This window comes from Ovis aries, chromosome X (genome assembly GCF_016772045.2).
Source record: "Ovis aries strain OAR_USU_Benz2616 breed Rambouillet chromosome X, ARS-UI_Ramb_v3.0, whole genome shotgun sequence".
In the NCBI taxonomy this organism is placed as follows: domain Eukaryota; kingdom Metazoa; phylum Chordata; class Mammalia; order Artiodactyla; family Bovidae; genus Ovis; species Ovis aries.
Genome location: NC_056080.1, coordinates 134,045,292 through 134,065,046, shown reverse-complemented (window position 1 = coordinate 134,065,046; position 19,755 = coordinate 134,045,292). Strand labels below are relative to the sequence as shown.

At 42.5% G+C, this 19,755-nt stretch overlaps 1 protein-coding gene across 3 annotated transcripts; it reads right to left on the bottom strand.

Annotated features, from left to right (window-relative positions):
• Positions 1–7,873: 7,873 nt before the first annotated feature.
• On the bottom strand, positions 7,874–17,603 carry LOC101123536 (nuclear RNA export factor 3-like). 3 transcript variants are annotated; one of them, XM_042241960.2, is made up of 17 exons: positions 17,371–17,603; positions 14,567–14,711; positions 14,193–14,346; positions 13,505–13,588; positions 13,294–13,398; positions 13,090–13,170; positions 12,454–12,561; positions 12,201–12,310; positions 11,589–11,625; positions 11,155–11,223; positions 11,017–11,072; positions 10,770–10,877; positions 10,591–10,649; positions 10,385–10,500; positions 10,239–10,281; positions 9,560–9,632; positions 7,874–8,988 (listed from the first exon to the last, which is right to left on the bottom strand). In XM_042241960.2, the coding sequence occupies exons 1-17, from the start codon at positions 17,372–17,374 to the stop codon at positions 8,907–8,909; spliced, it is 1,434 nt and encodes a 477-aa protein (XP_042097894.1). In that variant the 5' UTR covers positions 17,375–17,603; the 3' UTR covers positions 7,874–8,906. The 3 variants fall into 3 exon arrangements, with proteins under 3 accessions (XP_042097894.1, XP_042097892.1, XP_042097893.1); XM_042241958.2 differs by lacking the exon at positions 17,371–17,603 and adding an exon at positions 17,177–17,360; XM_042241959.2 differs by lacking the exon at positions 17,371–17,603 and adding an exon at positions 17,177–17,360 and having other exon boundaries at positions 9,560–9,629.
• Positions 17,604–19,755: the final 2,152 nt, after the last annotated feature.

The window sequence follows — 19,755 nt, the reverse complement described above, 5'->3', positions numbered from 1 at the left end:
AAATCCCAATCATGTTTTTAACAGGTATAGAAAAAGTTATATTTAAATTCATATAGAATTTCAAGAAACCATAAATAGCCCGAACAATCTTGAAATAAAAGAACAAATTTGGAGGATTCACACTTTCTGATTTCAAAGCGTATTACAAAGTACAGTAGTCAGTGAAGTGCTGGCATAAAGACAGACTATAAAGAATAGAGACTCTCTATAAAGAATAGAGACTCCAGAAATAAACCCTTATATATCTAGTCAAATGATTTTTCACAAGGGTACCAAGGCCATTCAATGGAAAAACAAACGGGCTGGAGAATCTGGATATACACATGCAAAAGAATTAACTTGAATCCTTATCTAACAACATACGAAAACATTAACTCAAAATGCATCAAAGACCTAAATGTAAGATCTAAAACAATGAGGGAAGAGGGAGGGGGATCAAGAGGGAGGCGACACGTATATCTATGACTGATTCACCTTGACGTACAGCAAAAACCACCACAGTATTATAATTATCCTCCAATTAGAAAAAAAAAAAATTTAAGCAAAAAAAAAAAAAAAAAAAGGAACTTCCCCGGTCATTCAGTGGCTAAGAATCCACCTTGCAATGCAGGGGACACAGGTTCAGTCCTGGTTGGGAGACTATGATCCCACATGTCACAGAGCGACTAAGCCCATGTGCTCCAACTAGAGTTAGCACACTGCAATGAAAGACTCCACACAATGCAACAAAGATCCCATGTGCTGCAACTAAGACCTGACCCAGCCAAATAAATTGACAAATTTTTTATAAAACTCTTAAAGCAAAAATTTCAGTGTTGGACTTGGCAATTTCTTTGATGTGACACCAAAGACACAGATAATAAAAGAAAAAATAGACAAATTGGACTTCATGAAAAATCTTTCAATTTGTTCATCCAAAGACACTATCGTCAGAGTAAACCCACAGAGGCAACCTATAGAATGAGAGAAAATATTTACAAATCATATTGATAATAAGAAATTAGTATCTTAAAAAAATCCAAACAACCTGATTCAAAAATAAGTAGAGCAAAGGATATGAATAGACATTTCTCTGGAAAAAAAAATACAAATGTCCAGTAAGTACATGAAAATATGCTCAGCATCACTAAGTATTTGTTGTTGTTCAGTTGTTAAGTCGTGTCCCATTCTGCAACCTCATGGACTGCAGCACACCACGCTTCCCTGTCCGTCACCATCTCCCAGAGTTTGCTCAGATTTATGTCCATTGAGTCAGTAATGCTATCTAACCATCTCATCCTCTGCCGCCCATTTCTCCTTTTGCCTTCAGTCTTTCCCAGCATCGGGGTCTTTTCCAAAGAACTGGCTCTTTGCATCAGGTGGCCAAATTATTAAAGCTTCAGCTTCAGCATCAGTCCTTCCAGTGAATATGCAAGGTTGATTTCCTTTAGGATTGTCTGGTTTGATCTCCTGGCTGTCCAAGGGATTCTGCAGAGTCTTCTCCAGCATCTCAATTTGAAAGCATCAACTCTTCAGACCTCAACCTTCTTTATGGTCCAAATCTCACATCCATATATGACTACTAGAAAAACTATAGCTTTGACCATACAGACTTTGTTGGCAACGTGATGTCTTCACTTTTTAATATGCAGTCTAGGTTTGTCGCAGCTTTCCTTCCAAGGAGCAGGCATCTTTTAATTTCATGCCTGCAGTCACCATGAAATGCAAATCAAAATTACAATGAGATACCACTTCACACACATTAGGATAGCTAATATTAGAAAGGAAAAAAAGAACAGAAAACAAAGTGTCATTGAGGATGTGGAGCATCCTCACTATAGATGGGAATGTAAAATGGTATAGCCACTGAGGCAAACAGTATGGTTGCTCCACAAGAATTAAAAAAAAAAAGAATTGTCATATGATCTAAATCTGGATTTTTATTCAAAAATTTTGAAAGCAGGATCTTGAAGAAATATTTATATACGTACAATGACAGAGAGCAGCATTATTCACAATAGCTAAAATATGGGGGCAACCCAAGGGTCCATTGACAGATAGATGGATGAACAAAAATGCAATATATACATACAATGGTATATTACACAGCCTGAAAAAAGAATGAAATCCTCTCATATGCTACATCATGAATGAACCTTGAGGACATTTTGCTGTGTGAAATACGCCAGTCACAAAAAGACAAATACTGTATTAGTTCATTATATGAGGTATTTAGAGCAGAGAGCAAATAGAATGGCAGCTGCCAGAGACTGAAGGAAGCGAAATGGGGAGTTTTGGTTTAATAGGTATAGAGTTTCAGTTTTATAAGATGACAAAAAAAAATAGAGGTGGATGGTGGTGATGGTTGTACAACATTGTGAATATTTAATATCACTGAACTGACTTAGAATGGTGAATATGGAAAATTTTATACTCTGTGTATTTCACCAAAATTTAAAAATGAAAAAAAGAATATATGCTCCATTTGTTAAAAAAAAAAATAAGAGTATCCAAATATAGAGCACAGAAAGTCAAATTCTTTGGCACTCTTCTCTTCTAATGACAGTTGCTGTTACTTTCAGTGTAGTGTTTGCATTTCGTGTATGCAGATTTTAACACATGTTAGTAAATCTTTTAAGAAAGATATCACTATATATAATGTTCAGTCTGCTTTGTTTAATTAAAATTAATCCAAATATTTTCACTAAATGATCTAAATTTGTCCCTCTCCCCAGAAGTCTACAACAAAATAAAGCAAAAACTAGAGCATTAAATATAAAGATGTTAAACCAAACATCTATTAAAGCACCAAAAAATGTTCTGGGAACATTTGTCCCTCTATTGAAATCCATCTTCTTACACATATAATTGTAGATAAAAAACACATTCTTAAAAAAAGAAATACATTCTTGCTGACATGCTTGCTTTCAATCTACCCCAAACTCTTACCTGCTGTATGAACCATTTCCTAGTTAACATATTCCCTCAGTGCTCAGCCTGCCTCATTTATGTTCCTTTGGTGGCAATCTACAGTTTCTTAAAACTGTGGACACGTGAAAATATAACGTAAACACAGGCAACCAAAGGACCTGCTGGCAACCATTGTTAACACTGCGCCGTATTTCCCTCTGTAGGTTTTTCCGTAGAAGGCGGAGGGCTCTTCTGAACCAAAATAACGCTTTTTTCATATCCACTTCACCTTGAGGACTGGAAAGGGGTCTGCACTTTGAAAGGACTTTGTCATGTGACAAAGGTGTCAGATTTTGAAGGGCAGAGGGGTACAGAGAAAATGCCCTGACACTTATAATTGTTATCTTTGACTATTATTCAGTTGCACCTATTTTTCTGCACATGACCATAGATGCACATATATATTACATTACACAGACACTAAAAAATTAAATGAAACTATACAGCAGGTGGTATAGTACAACTTTGCTCTTTTCTAAATACTTTATCAAATGCCCTTAGGACTATTCGTCTCTGCACTTATATCAGATAACGCCTTTATGACCTAAGAAATATACAACGGATCAGGGTGCAAGGGATTAATACCACATGGTTTTTTTTGCCATACCAGTCCTAAGTGGAATTTTAGTGACCACTGGGAAAACAAAATATTCCTCCCTTTACACATGGAAGAATTCCTCTGAGGTGCTGGCAATGTTCAACATTTCAATCAAACATAAAGAAGAAAATGCGTATAATCAGGGATCTCATTAACCACTGACAACCAGTATTACAAATAGATGCGATAGTAATATTTCTGCATTTTGAATTCTTTATTGGCTTGAAAAATATACCCTATAAAGTTTTATAAGGACTAAATAAGTTTATATGAATGAAGCATTTTAGAAATGTGCCTGGAAAAGAACAAATGCTCAATATTGCCACTAATAGTAGTTAGGTTCATATTCTTTGCATAAATGCATATAAATGCATGCATTCATAAATTTCATATATATGTTTTAGCCAAATATAGTCATATTGCATATGCTATGAGAAAAAGATATGACCTTACTTTATCCAAGTGACTACTTAGCATATCATACGCTGCTCAATGCCATTATTCATTGGGAAAATCCAAACTACAAACATAATGTACTGCCCTCTGGAATGGCTGAAAGTAAAACTAACTCACTAATAATATGCTGGTGAATCTATAAAGTAAGTGAAACCCTTTACATGGCTGGTATGGGTGTGAATTGGTACAGCCACTTTGTAAAACTGTTAGGCTGTATCTACTAAGGCAGAACTTGCACGTACCTGGTAGCCTACAGGTTATCCTGCTAGCCTATATTACACCCATAGGCAAATATATATTGAAAGTGAAGGTGTTAATCACTCAGTCATGTCCAGCTCTTTGCAACCCCATGGACAAATACATAATACTTCACAACAATTAATTTGTGTGTATGCAAAAATATAAGTATAAAATGTTCGTAGGAGCATCATTCATAAAGATCCAATGCTGGAAACAGCCAAATGCTCATCAATAAGAACAGATAAATTAAAATTTTAAGTCAAAGAACGGAAAACTGCAGTGCAATGAAAATGAACAAAATATTGCAAAAAGTGGTAACAGACATAAAGAAGCCAGACACAAAAGGGTTCAAGCTATATGATATCTTTTTTGTAAACACCAAAACCAGGCAAAACTAATCCATGACTTAGCAATCCAAGTAGTAGTGAACTTTGCGTAGGGGCAGTGGTAGTAATGGCTAGGAGGACGCCATGAAGGACTCCTCAGGGGTTATGGTAGTGTTCTATACCTGGATTGGGGTAGGAGTTATATGGTGGTGTTTATGAAAAGCGTTGTTGTTGAACTCACACCTTGTACAGTTCTGGTACCCCCGCATTTCTGAGATATTAAGTGTTTAATTGAGGATTTGTACTTTACAGAGTGAAAAGTCACTGGTGCTGGTGGTGTGCAATGTCTTCAAGATATAAATGTGAAGACTTCAGGTAAAACTTGTAGATCCTCTCTCATTAGGATCCAAAGTTTTAAAGAGACAGTTAATCATCGCTAGACAAAAACTACAGACATAGACTGTCCAAGCCTAATGATACGTTCAGAAGTTACCTTGAAGGTTCCTAGATCAGATCTTGACATTTGCTCCCCTCACCATCCCCAACAGCAAAATTAATTAAGCAAACAAACAAAAAACAGATTGTGTTGCTTGCCAGGTTTGGCAACAACAAACCTACAGGGTAGCACCTTGATCCCCTGGACACAGTGTTCTAAGCTCTCAGAGACTTGTCTGCTCCTATCCTCTCATCAGTTCTCATATCACCCATCCAAGTATCTTACATTGAAGCAACACTGGACTGTTCATCATAACTACCAAGTATACCTTTGTACATTGTCTCTTCTGTACCTTGGATCACACCTGGAATGTCCTCTGGAGACCTTTCCATGACAACTCATCCTTCATCAGTTCACACTCCATCTCCTTCTTGAAGCTTCACTGACAATTCCCAATCCCACTATTGGCAGGGAACACCCATACACTGCTCATGCACAGTGTGGCACTTATCTTTCTAGTCTGTTCATCCAAAGCATGTCACTTACCTTTCTAGTATGTTGCTCGGATGCAATTAGTGTGAGGACTATAAGGAGAGAATGCTAAATATCAGCAGGTGGCAAATCTGGGTAATGGGTACTTTGATGTTTGTAAATTTCTTCTCTGCACTTTACTGCACATGTATATATGTTTGTCATGTTGCATTTTAAAATAGCTTGAAAGTGTGGGCAAACAGATACTGTAATATCTAAATTTCACAATCTTTTTGGAGAGCAAATAACATTCATGGAGCTTAATGGGAGCAATTTAATAACTTTGAAATTTTGTTAAGAATCCAAAACTCCAAGTGTTTTACAACAGGAGCAACATTGGTGTTTGGGGATGTGAGGTCAGTCTTCTCGTGAGGCATCAACCACACTTGTCATTAAACAATACTGAGTACACTGATACAGTGAGATGCTATGCATCCATTAAAAGCAGTGAGATGCTTCTATGTGCACATAAATGTATATGTGATTCTGCACGGTGGAGATGTAAATAAAGCACAATCTTTTGCACTGCATTTAAGATTTAAGAAAACTCACGCTTACTTTTGTTTCTGTCTCAATTGGAAGAAAATTTTTAAACAATTCTTCCTTATGTTATCAAGACAAACTGACTTTCATGGAGGGAAAACAAAATTCTTTCTTTAACAAACATCTTATCAAGCTTCGAACTTGATGTGTTACATTTACTGTTACATATTTTAAAGCATCAATAACTTTTACAATCACCATTGTTTGCAACTTGTTTTATCATATGGAAAACATTTCAACTTGAAATAAATGCAACAAAGAAATCTTTAATACCATGAAAAAACAATGATAAAACTTTCAGCTTAGAGCAGTTTTTATCTACCATATGAGATACTAGATTAGTGAACAATAGTTTCTTGTATAAGGAATACTCTGCTTAGCAGCTATTTACCATTCTAAATGATTATATTCTTCCTTGAGTTTGAATGCATTCAAGAAGATAAGAGGAATTTTATGAATGCTGCTCATCCCCTAAGGCAAAACAGTATGAGGGTGTCCCAGTTGGTGGCGACCTCTCTCATAAGGGAAAAGGAGAGTAGTGAGTGAGTACCAGGTTATTCCAGCTTTGTCGGATGCATTTCTCACCAGCAGCACCTAGAGGACTGAGGTTGGACCCCAATGACTCAGGAGAGGAAATATATTGGAAAAGGGGCAGAAGTTGGCCCACAGACCTCTGAGAGAACTTCGCTGAAGGATCGCCCCACTAGGTCTGTGGGCTCTCCCAATACTGAATGCTAAACTCACACCCCCCTCCTTCTGAAACTGGCTCCCTGTATGCACCTCCAAGCGCAGAGGGGAGAGTCAAGAGAGTGCTTTCAGGAAAACAGACATCGAGCTATAGTGCCACCTTGTGGAAGATAAACCAGAACAAAAAATTCAGCCAAGAATACTCTATCAAGCAAAATTATCCCTCAGGTATAAAGGAAAAATGAAGACTTTCCCAGGCAAATGAAAGTTAAGGGAATTCATCGCTGCTAGGCCTGCCTTGCAAGAAATGCTGAAAGAAGTTCTTAACACTGAAATGAAAAAGATGCTAGTCAGTGACATAGAAACATATGAAAGCATACAATGCATTGGTAAAGGCAAATGTACAGTCATATTTGGAAAAATCTAATTCTGTAGCAGATTGGGATATTAACCACTTACTATAAAGGCTAAAGGAAAAGATTATTAAAATTAATACTACTGAACTACACACTTTAAAATGTTTAACTGATTAAGGTAGAAAACTATATTTTATGCTTTTTAAACTGCAAATAAAAATTTAGAAAAGATAGTGAGGGTGAATGTTAAATTTGGAGTAAACTTGGCAGAACAGTATTGTGTTGAGCTGATGAACAGAGCTCATCAGTCAGTGAGGAGAAGGCCCTTAGTGAAAACTCTGTGAGAGGTTGCAGAGAAAGTAAATTAAAGGGTGAATAGAATGCTAATACATGGAGAGGGGCTGTGCTTTCTGTCTGGATACCTCAGTGTACCTGTAACTGGGTTTCTCTCTTTACACACCAGGTGGCCAGATCAGAATGTCAGCTATGAGAGCCTCAGACCAGGATGCTTAGCAAGAGGAAAGAAGGGATGGAACTTGGGATCTTGCTATAATGACTTCAACCATCATAAAAAATTCCAGAAAGCTCTGTCTGGTGAATTTTGGCAACACATAGACCTTCCCTCCCACCTGCCTGCTCTGCCTGTTCAAGCTGCTGTCAGGTTCTGTCATGAGGTAGCACCAGAATAACTCCAGTATCCGAATTCTCTACAAAGAATTTTATTTAAAGGGGGAAAAAAAAAATACAATGTTGTCCCTTAAAAGCCAGCATATTGAATTAGGTATAAAGTATTTTTAATTCTGTCTGAAAAATGAAATCTGATAGGTGTTAAAGAAGCTGGTAAAACATACTCCAGAGCCTCCATACAATGAATCACCAGGTAGCAATAGTGTATCGGCAATCAGCAGCATAGGGAAACGCAGGGTTCTAAGAGGAATGGGCGGAGACTGAAGTCTGGACAGCTGTATCCAGTGTCCCAGTCATGGGATGACGGACAGAGGGTGGGAGAAGAACTGGGCAGCTGATACAGAGGTGGGTGATTGAGGTAAACACTCAGCTCCTTGGGAGGGACCCTCTACAGTGGGAACCAGTCAACCTACATTTATGGGGGAAGAGATACACCAATGAATGTGATGTAGCTTTGGGGTCAACAACATATGGAATTGCTGTGATATACATAGAATTTTCCAAACAGAACTGGATTCATACTAAACAAGCCATTCCAAGACATCTGTTATTGTTTGCAAAATGTACTTCTTTTCCTTAAAAATGAAGATGGATGGAACCGGGTGGCCAGATAAGAATGTCAGCCATGAGAGCCTCAGACAAGGGTGTTCAGCAAGGGGAAAGAAGGGATGAAACTTGGGATCTTGGTATAATGGCTTCAATCAAAGTTTTCTGGAATTTTTCACCACCTGGCAGCAATCCTTCCTTATCTATCATTTTCTGGATTACTGAGTCCCGAGATTGGAATCCAGTGGGAGTCTAAGCTGAAGAAAAATTTACACTAGTGAGAAGGGGGTGATTGGGCTAGAGGAGACCTAGAAAGAGAAACATAAACACACAGATATGCTGTCAATTACATGTTGATTAAACTTCATCTCGCCACAAAATTGAACACAATGAATGATTTTCCAAGGCAATGAGTATATGTGTGTATGTATGTGCAGTATGATCTTCAGCATCACTTTTGAGACTGCTGGAAGTTCATCCCAGACTGGATGGAGAAATCTTGCCCCATTTCCTGTTGCTCCAAGGAGAAGGTGGGCATGGGGGTGAGAGGTTTAGGCTTTGGGATGAAGAGCACAGGCTGTCTTCTCCGGGCTGAAGTCACTCACAAACAGCTTATCGTTCACAATACAAAAACTGGAGGAAATACGGACTCTTAGACAATTGACAGATGTACCGACCCACACTCCCAACAATGATCTGCTCCCACTGGCACTCAGCAACCAGATTCCTTCCATCCCCCTCCTGTGTCTGTCCCCAGGCTCCTTGACTGGTTCCTCTGCCCCTTGTACAGAGCCCACCTTCAGAGAGATTGTCTACCAGCTTCGCTCAGTGGATAGCCTGATCCCCAACCCAGGGACAACTTCACATCTACCCTGAACAGCAGCCCAGTACACTACAGTACAGGAGTGTACAGTCTGGTCACCATTTTCAGAAGACGATACCAAGTCACAGAGAAGCCCTGTGACTTAACCAAGGTCACAGAGAGAATGAGTGTTGGGTCAAGGAGAAAACCCATGTGCTCAAGGAGAAAACCCATGTGCCAGTGAGAAAGTCCATGCTCTTCCTAACCACTAGGCTAGACTGCTCCTTGGAGCTCCCTGCTGGCTTTCCACAATACTGAGTCAGCCTAAGGTCTGCACCACCACATGCCCAGGGCCCTTAGACCAGGCTGGTTGGGCCATCCTGCCCACAACACAGCTCTTACCTGGAAGAGGTGGCAGGAGTAGTGATGAAGGTCCGGCTAAAGGCACGCACACAGCCAGGATACCTTCCTTCTACTTCAACAACAAACAATAAACAAGAGTACCCCTTAGAGCCCCATGTGTTTACAGGTTCCCACAGGGGTCCCCAGTCAGGGTCTGACTTGACACTCATGCTGAGGGGTCAGTTGTTCACTTGGGGAGCCTGGGTGTTGGGAATGGGGAGGGCAACTGTAGGCCAACTGGAGGACGATATGCTCCCAGTAACATGTTCCCATGACAACCACTTCACAAGTTCATGGGATACATTTTTCTCAACTGCCCAAGATGTGGGTGCATGGGGAAACTGCGAGGTTAAGTATTGGCCCAAGTTCTCAGTGTAAGGATCTGGTATGGGAGCCACAAAACTCCTCAGCCTGTGTCCCTAATGCCCAGGGTGGGCAGGGCAGACATGGATGCAGTTCAGCCCTGGGTTGTCTGTGGGAAAACTGAGGGCTGGAGATCACAGAGGGGAAAGGGAGGGGAGGGGAGGAAAAGAAGGGGAAGGGGAGGGAGGGAGGGGAGTCCAGAGGAGGGGAGGGAATGGAGGGCAAGGGACGGGAGGGAAGCTGGAAGGAGGGAGGGAGGGAGCCCAGCCAGGGGAGGGAGCAGTGGATGGTCTGGGAGGGATCCATGAACACTCACTTTCCTTGAACACCCCATTCACAGAGAAGCAGAGCATTGTTTCCTGAAAGAGAAGAGCGCAGGTACTCAGTCACCCCTCAACTCGACTGCTCCCCATCTGCAGCTTCCCACCCCTGCTCCCAACAAGGCAGGAAGCAGGTGCCCACCGTCTGGAACCACATGTCCACCATGAAGGACCTGAAGTCATGCTGAGTTTTGGGCAACCCACAGAGGGCCTGCACAATGTCACATTTTGTGTGTTTCAGCAGCTGGAACCGTAGATCTGTGGGGGAGCGGAAGCAAGCAAAGGTCAGGGACCCTATGAATCTTCCACTCACCACCCTTTCCCGCCCAGCCTTCCCACCACACTCACCGGGGTCCTTGAGCTTCTTCATATTCCTGCTGCTCTTGAAGTACGCACACATGCTGCTTCTAGGAGACACAGAGGAACAGTGGGTGGTGGGCCGGCCAGCACAGGTGTCAGCAGGGGCTGCCCTGCATCTGCTGGGGAACCACATGGCCCGGGGAAGGATTCTGGGCTGTGATACTCACGGGCCTGGGTCCTTGAGGCGGAATGGAATGGTCAGGGAGAAGCAGGCCTCCTCATGATAAGCACACAGGAGTCCCTGGCGGTCCCCATAGTCATGGATCAAGTAATACCTGAGGGGGAACAGTGAGGATAGTCTAGCTCTGTCGTATGGAGTTCACAGGAGACTTGAAAACTCCCATGAGCAGACCTGAGTTTGGGTGGCCTCCCTGTCCTAGGGCTCCCCTTGCTCAGATTCCCAGGGGTACTTACTGCTGCAGGAATTGCAGGATTAGACTCTTTAGCTCTTCAGATCCAAAGAAGCTTCCCTAGAATCAAAACAGTCCTCAGGACCAGGGCTGACACCCCCTTGCATACCACCTAGAACCCTGCTGGATCCTCCGTGCTCACCTTGCACATTGGTAAGTACTTGGGGACTTCAATAGCACACTTAGAACCTGAGGGTTTCTCCTGGCCATCCTAGGGGAGGGAAGAGGAAGTCAGTCATCCTGCCGTCCAGGATGTGGTGCTGGATGATCAGGGGAAAGAATGGGCCCAGGATGGGGTGGGGGTCTGAGGTCAGAGGAGAAAGGGTCCTGGAAATGTCAGGGGCAGGACTACATGTTTGTCATCTCCATGGGTCCCCAAAGCCTGTGGAGAACATGGTTGAAGAAGATCCAGGGCCTTTTCAGGTTCCCGCAGAGGATGATACACTCTTCCTCCCGCAGGACATGTAAGGGTCAGGTTCAGAAATGGAACTTGGACAGGTCCTAACATGTTTCCGAGTAGTTTGAGGGCACTGTCAATGCTAGTTAGAGGACTCTGTGATAAAGGGATACACTTACCAAGCTTAGTAACTTGGGGAACAACTCCAAGATGGTGCTGCCAAAATCAAGACAAAAGAGAAAAGCCAGTGAAAATGTGGACGTGGCCCTCCTCGTGGGAGCAGGTCACTAACAGCAATGACAGTCCTGTGTGTGCCCCCACCCACAGTGCAGTACGCTAGGCTTCCAGGGCCCTGGTCACCACTCCATGGACTGACCCAGAGGAAGGCTGTCCCCTCCATCCCTTCCTCCCACTCCTCTTCCTGCTCTTTTCCCCTGGGTGGCTCCCAGCCAGACTGTCCTGACTCCCTTCTCCAGTGCCACAAGGACCAGCAATTCAAATTCAGTCTGCCAGGCCTGCCTCCCCGCCCTTCCTTCCTTCCTCACGCGCTCCCTGAAGGCTATGGAGAGAAGAGGGAATGGGGGCAGAGCCCAGTGCTTTGCTACATCACAGGCTGTCCAGCACTCTGTCAAGTCAGGACAAACACCAGGGCTGACCCAGGAGGCTGTGACAGGGAATTGAGTGAGGTGGGACTCAGGAAGGAGGGAGGGGGATGAAGACAGACATGGAGTGGAGGGAGGAGGGGAGAGATGAGAGAGACATAAGGGTGCAGAAACAAGGCAGAGAGAGACCTTATGTTGGTTGACTTATCAGGGGAGGTGGTGCACATGGCGGTTCTGTCAGCCCCCATCCTTCCTGGTTCCAGCTGTTGACCTTTGTCCATCTCCCCTGCAGACTTCACCTGGAATTATGCGGAAGCCATGGACTAGATGGCTCTGCCATCGACACCATCCTTTCCCTACAAATCCACTTCCCTTCATCTGTCACCACCCCATAAGCCTTCCCACATCCCTTTTAAAGGAAGATCTGAGTGCTCCACCTCACCTCAATGTTGGAAAGATTCCAGTTCTTGGTGTGGGAAGCATTCTCCATAATGGTGGACAGGCTATGCACCACGTAGGGTTTTTTGTTGCTCTGGTCCAAGGACAAAAGCTATGATGAAGAAAGAAGAGTGAGGACCCCAAAGGGGATATCTGAGACCAATATGCCTCTTCTATCTAATCTCTCCAGTCCTCACCATCAGCCTAAACATTGGGCCTAGGTCCTCACCTTGGACCTGATCCCTGGATGGATGTGCAGGGAGGCAGGCATGCCATTTCTATGGTTCCATATCATTCCAATATCACAGATCATCAAGTCTCCAGGAAACCAGGAGGGAAACACAGGCTGAGAGGGCCCTGGCTGGTGCACCTCCGGCACTATCCCATCCCCATGATATCACCTCCGAGTGTCCTTCCCGGACAGACCCTCTACCTTCATCTGCCTTACAGTTACTGCTACAGCCATACCAGGGCCAAAGAGGAGTCTCTGGATGTCAAGAGATTGCTGGTGGACATCATATGGTTTGTTCATGGTCAGCTTGAGTTAAGGATGGGGTTCAGTGGCTCTGTGTCTGAGGGTGAGCAGGGGGAAGAGGTGGGGCTGGGTATCAGTGCACAGCTTGTGTTGAATCTGCATTACCTTCATCTGCTCCACCTTTTCAGACTTCAGTGCTTTCTTCACAGATTTGGGTGTATCACAGGGCTCAACAAAGATAGATATCTGTAGAGAACACAAGAGGTGCTGGGTAAGCTCCAGGAAATCTGTACATGGGATCAAGCAAGACCATGCCCCTCTCCTTCCCTCTTGCCCCTATTCAGCCCTGTTCATGCCCTTGACACACACCTTTTCATTATCCTCATTGAAAATCTTGCCATTGACATTCTTCAATGCACAGGCAATGTTGGCATTCTCTACAAAGAACTGGGCCTGCATTTTCTCATAGTGAAACTGTAGGGAGAGTGACAAGAGAAGCAGAATATGAGACCAGAGCCATTTCTCTTCTGGGCCTGACATATACCCCATTTCTTCTCATTGCCTCCATGTCCTCTCTTACTTCGACTGGAATGAAGGGGACACTGCATTGCTTCTGAATCAAATTCAGCAGCCACTTCTCATCATATTTTATACCAAAGGGAATCTAGGGGCCAAAGAAGAAATAGGAAACAAAATTGATGCAATAGAATCCAAGGTTAAGATAAGACCCACCTGTGTCTTACTTTAGAACCTATTTTCAGGCTTTAAATAATTAAGACAGGACAATATCTGTTATCGCTAACCTTTGTACAAGGCATGGATTTGCTAAATATAGTTTCTTTCCATTCATATACACTTCCTGAAAAAATATATATATATTTCACATGTATTTCCTTTTATAAAGTCCCAAGAGATCCATGTGAGATAGACCTGGCCTGCCACTCTGACATCGGCCCCAGAGACTCAACCTCCTCCCACACTCAGCTTGAGCTAAACTGTGTGATCTGGTGTGAAGTGCTCCATCTCCCTGGCAGTAGGTTTCCTCCTTTGCTTTTAGTCAACCTCTCCCATGCTCCTTCTTGCAGTCAGTCTGTTTCATTTCTATTGCTTCTCTGAACTCACCCTTAGATGATCTAAGAAGATAGTCCCTAGTAATAACAATACATTACCAACACCACTGCCCCAGAAAAGTTCCCAGCATCTCTACACAAATCCAACATGACTCTATCATCTTCTACATATCAGTTCCATTTAGCCAGGACACTCACAATGATCTTGAACCAGCTCCCCACGGTCTCATTCTGTCTGCCTCTCTCCATTCTTCTCTCTGGAGGCTTTTGCTTTGTCTCCATATTAATATGTATTTGGTCTTGTTTCTGAAAACTGCTTCTCTGATGACGGGATGGAACAGCATAGGGAGCACTGTCGGGAAGTGGAGAGAAGAAAGTGGTCCATATAGACTTAGAAAGTCTTCTCCACATTTTCCCACATGATATCAGAGCTGCAATAAAGAGTGCTTAAACATTAGCCAGATCCCATCATTCCTCACTCTTCCAGATTGGAGAGAAGAATAACATGTTTAACTACAAGGTTTTGTTGTTCACTGGTTGCTACATGTAAGTCATGCCGACTAGTCACTTACTATCTTGCTTGGATGTCCATGGGAACATCACCTGAATCTTGCTGCTGCTGGGAAGTGACGTGTTCAGATGAATAGTTGCGTCGCCTTCGGTAAAAACTCCAGCTTCGTGTTCTTCTTTGTAAAGGGTTCACTTTATCAGTGTGCTCTAAAATTGACAACAACAGATCAATGGTCCCAATACCAGAAGAAGTATTGGGTAAATATCATGGCTAAGGAAAAAATATCACTGACTGTGTAATCTAAACAGAAATACATCACTGTGCTAAAAACAAAGGCTGAGAGACTTCACTGTGGCTCCACTTTTCAGGAAATGAGAGGTGTAGAGCATTCACAGCCAAGAAAACAGGCACAGAAGAAAGGGTCTAGATCTAGAGTGTAGTCTGTGATGTTAGATCCTGCTCTACTTGGTTCAGGCTAGGTGACGTGGGACCAGTGACTTTTAATCCCCAAGTCTCACTTCCCTGCTCTGCTCTAGGGGGACAATAAAACATACCCTGAAATCTACCCTAGTGTGATGTTCAAGGGTTAAAGCTGGTCTGCCTCACTGGAGGAAGAATTAGAGAAATGAAAGATAAGTCTGATGAAAATATCCAGAATGGAGCCTGGGAAGATATATCAGTTCAGTTCAGTTCAGTTGCTCAGTCATGTCTCTTTGTGACCCCATGGACTGCAGCACCGCAGGCCTCCCTGTCCATCACCAACTCCCAGAGTTTATTCAAACTCATGTCCATTGAGTCGGTGATGCAATCCAACCATCTCATCCTCTGTCGTCCCCTACTCCTCCCACATATAATATGGAAAATACCAAAAGCGAGGTGTAGAGAATTAAAGGTGATGCAGTGAGTATACCGAACACATGGTTAAGGTGAATTCCAGAGAGAAGGAGAGGGAAAAGTAGAGAAATGATATTTGAAGAGAACTTGGTTGAGAAGTTTCCAAAAGTAACAAGATATCAACTTAGGCTAACAATGTTAGTTGGAGAAAAAATAAATTTTAAGGAAAAATATTCCTAAAAAATAAATGTATTCGTTTCACCATGATGTAACAAAAAGTCAGAAATTTTGTGACCAGAAGACTCAAACTAAAAGTAATATTACAGGCTCTTCTTCGGGCAGAAGAAATATCATCCCAAGTGGAGTCCCATAGATACAAGAAAGAAAGACCAATGTCATTTGTGAATATGTAGGCAAATTTAAACAAGTAGGCAAATTCAAACTATATAAAATGATAGTAGCAATATTTTCTGGGGGTTCACATATATAGAGAATGAAAATGATTGACAATAAATTTGGAGAGAGTATGTGGGATCAAAGTGTCTCAAGGTCCCATAATTGTCTGAGGAGTTTTAAAGAACTAATTAACTAATATTAGACTGTGAAAGGACTTCCCTAGTGGCTCAGATGGTAAAGAATCCACCTGCAATGAAGGAGACCTGGGTTTGATTCCTGGGTTGGAAGAATATCCTGCTGAAGGGAATGGCAGCCCCATCCAGTATTCTTGCCTGGAGAATTCCATGGACAGAACAGCCTGGTGGGCTACAGTCAGTGATGCCCCAAAGTGTTGGACACAACTGAAGCGACTTACCATGCACCAACACCAGACTGTTAAAAGGCAAAAATGCACATTGTAATATGAAGGGTAAGCACTACAAGAATAGCAGAAGAATGTTTAGATATCTGCATCAATTAAGAATTTGATAGTTACAAAATATTAACCATTTCAAAGGAAAGGAAAAGGAACTTAGAAGCAGCAAAATAAATATGTAGCAATATGATGCACATAAAGCAAATTACATCTATCTTTACATTAAAAGATTCAGGCTAAATATTCTAAATAGAAAGACAGATGTTTTCAGACTGGACAAGAAACATTTCATCAAACATTCTTGAAAGAGAAACATGTGAAATTTCATCATCAGGAAATCTGAAAATAAAAAATGACAAAATGTATATCTTGTCCACATTAATCTACAGAAAACTGGTATAACCATATTAGTAAAAGAAAATGTATAGTTTAAAGAGAAACATTATAAGAGAAAGAGGGAGATTTCCTTATGATGATAGGTTCAATGCAATAAGAAGATATTAATACAAAAGTCTAAATTTGTATGCATGTCTTAAAATAGAGCCAAAATACGCAACATAAAACCTGACAGAAATAAGAGGGAATGGACAAATCCACATTCACAGTGAGAAACTAACATATCTCACTGAGTGACAAATACAATGGCAAACAAAAATTCAGCTAGAGGGAGAGGATTTTTACATGTGACTTAAATAAACAAATTTATTTAATTGACATAGAAAAATGCACATAGCAAATACTGATTGAACATTCCAGAATAGGTCATATGCTAGGCAAAAAAGCAAGCCTCAAAAACTAAGGACTAATACAATTTACCCTGACTAGTTAATGCAATATTCAGTAGCAATGGTGGGGTTTCCGTCCTCCCCCAACCTCTAGTATAAATACAAAGAACGTTAATTTACACAATCCCACCCTTTACCTAGGTTACCATCCCCACTCTTCAAACCCTAGACCCGAGAAGATCACATTACTCATGCATTTTCCTTAGCCAAGGCCATTTCCATAGGAGGGGAAGTTTCTCACCTGCAATCGGAATGGGTGTGTGAGAGCCCATTTCCTCAGAAGAGTAGAAAACAGTCAGCCTGGGCTCTCTCCCACCTTTCTCTAAAAGAGGGTTGGCTGGTTAGGGGTCCTGTGGTTTGGGGTTGAGAAGGGAACCCAGAAACCCTCCTGTCCTGCGGAGATCTGAAAAGAAGTTCTCATGCAGAGTGACTCACCCATAGGGTAGCCTGAAGGCAGAGATTTGTCACTGCTGTCCTCACAGGCTTCTCTAGAAGAGAATGTGTGGGTCTGGAGCTGGAGGTTTGGAGAATATCAAGGAAGGTTGCCAAGCAAAGAGAGAGCAGGCCCCAAACTCTCTATCAATGCCAAGCAAGATGGAGTCCTTACAGGAAGTCCTCTCCCCAAGGGCATAGAGGAGGAGAGCCCTGGGGGCCAGAGGAGCTTTAACTTCTTATAATAACAGCCCTCTGGGTTTTCTACCAGCTTAACACCCAGGGAACGTTTCCAACTAAACCACCCCTACAGAGGTGTTAGGAGACACTGGGGAACCGGGTACTTATAGCTACTAACACAGAGAACCCTCTATGCCAGATTCTGCATCTGCTACATTACACCGTGTTCCTTCATTCTGCAGACCCAGAGAACTGTGAGTGCCAGAGGTAGGAAAAGTTCTGTACTTGCTACATTGCATCTATTCTTTCATGTATTCCTCACAAGGAGATTCTGATATCAGAATCACCAGCTTTTCAAGGTTGCTGAGGCTTACTGAGGTGCTGGAGCTTGTGGAGTGCTTCAGATGCTACCTGGAGCAACAGAGACTGGAATTGAGCTCCAAGGAATTGGGTTGATTTCCCTATATGCACAGATTCACTAAATTCTTGGTTCAGTTCAGTCGCTCAGTCATGTCCGACTCTTTGCCACCCCATGAATCGCAGCACGCCAGGCCTCCCTGTCCATCACCATCTCCCGGAGTTCACTCAGACTTGCGTCCATCGAGTCCGTGATGCCATCCAGCTATCTCATCCTCGGTCATTCCCTTTTCCTCCTGACCCCAATCCCTACCAGCATCAGGGTCTTTTCCAAAGAGTCAGCGCTTCACATGAGGTGGCCAAAGTACTGGAGTTTCAGCTTTAGCATCAGTCCTTCCAAAGAAATCCCAGGGTTGATCTTCAGAATGGACTGGTTGGATCTCCTTGCAGTCCAAGGGACTCTCAAGAGTCTTCTCCAACACCACAGTTCAAAAGCATCCATTCTTCTGCACTCAGCCTTCTTCACAGTCCAACTCTCACATCCATACATGACTACTGGAAAAACCATAGCCTTGACTAGACGGACCTTAGTCGGCAAAGTAATGTCTCTGCTTTTGAATATACTATCTAGGTTGGTCATAACTTTTCTTCCAAGGAGTAAACATCTTTTAATTTCATGGCTGCAGTCACCATCTGCAGTGATTTTGGAGCCCCAAAAAATAAAGTCTGACACTGTTTCCACTGTTTCCCCATCTATTTGCCATAAAGTCCGGGATTCTTGGCCTCCGGAGGAAGAGAATTCAATCCGGGGCCAGAGACGAGGCTTGACTGCTTAGAGCTTTTGTGTAATAAAGTTTTATTAAAGTATAAAGGAGATAGAGAAAGCTTCTGACATAGACATCAGAAGGGGGCAGAAAGAGTGCCCCCCTGCTAGGCTTCAGCTGGATGTTATATAGTCACTAGCAGTCTGTTAATGAAAGGAAGGAATGTCTTACAACTCAGAATGGCGCCAGGCCCCTCACCCATAAGATGCATTTTGGGATAATCTTGGCACCAGACAATTCATCCCAGGCCATAAAATGGTTAACTTGAACCTTGTAGAAGGGAAGATTACCATTCAGATACTTTCGGTTACATAGATTAGGGAGACAATATCTGAGTATAGCATACTGGTTTGTCAAGTAGGTTCTGAGCCATTAGGCGGAACCCACTTGAAGACAGACTGTGGGGTAAATGCATAGTACATTAGCATAGCTTAAGACAAACATTTCCATAAGAAAAATGCATTGGTTACCTCAAGGTTTGAGAATAGTTCACTTCTGGTGAAACTAGATGTCATTATGGCAACACAGCATTTTAAGAGAAACCTTTCAAATTTGTATAGAGAAGGAAAAAAAATATTACTAGTTTGTTTCTTCCTGCCGCTTAAGAGAGATAAAAATGTCTGACACTTGCAGCCTATTTCCTCCGTTTGGAGACCCCTGGCCTTCCTGCCTGTTACCTTCTCATCCTCCCCCTTTTCTTTTAGGAGAATTTTGTTGCCTAGGGAAAGGGGGCATCGTTCTCATTCCATAACTGCTTCCGAGCTGAGAAGGGGCGTTGTCCCTAAATTAGTGAGGAAACATATTCTCCTAACCCTCATCCTAAGGATTTCTGATCCAGCGGCCCCAAATAGTAGTTGGAAGAAGCTGCAGCAGTAGCAGGAGTTTGAGCAACCATTTGTAACTTAAAAGCTTTCATGCGACTAGAAATAAATCCAGTTACACAGTTACAGATGCAGGGAGCAAACAGCAAAAAAAAAAAAAAAAAAATCAGAATTATTGTAATTAAGATAGTTGTCCACCATGAGGA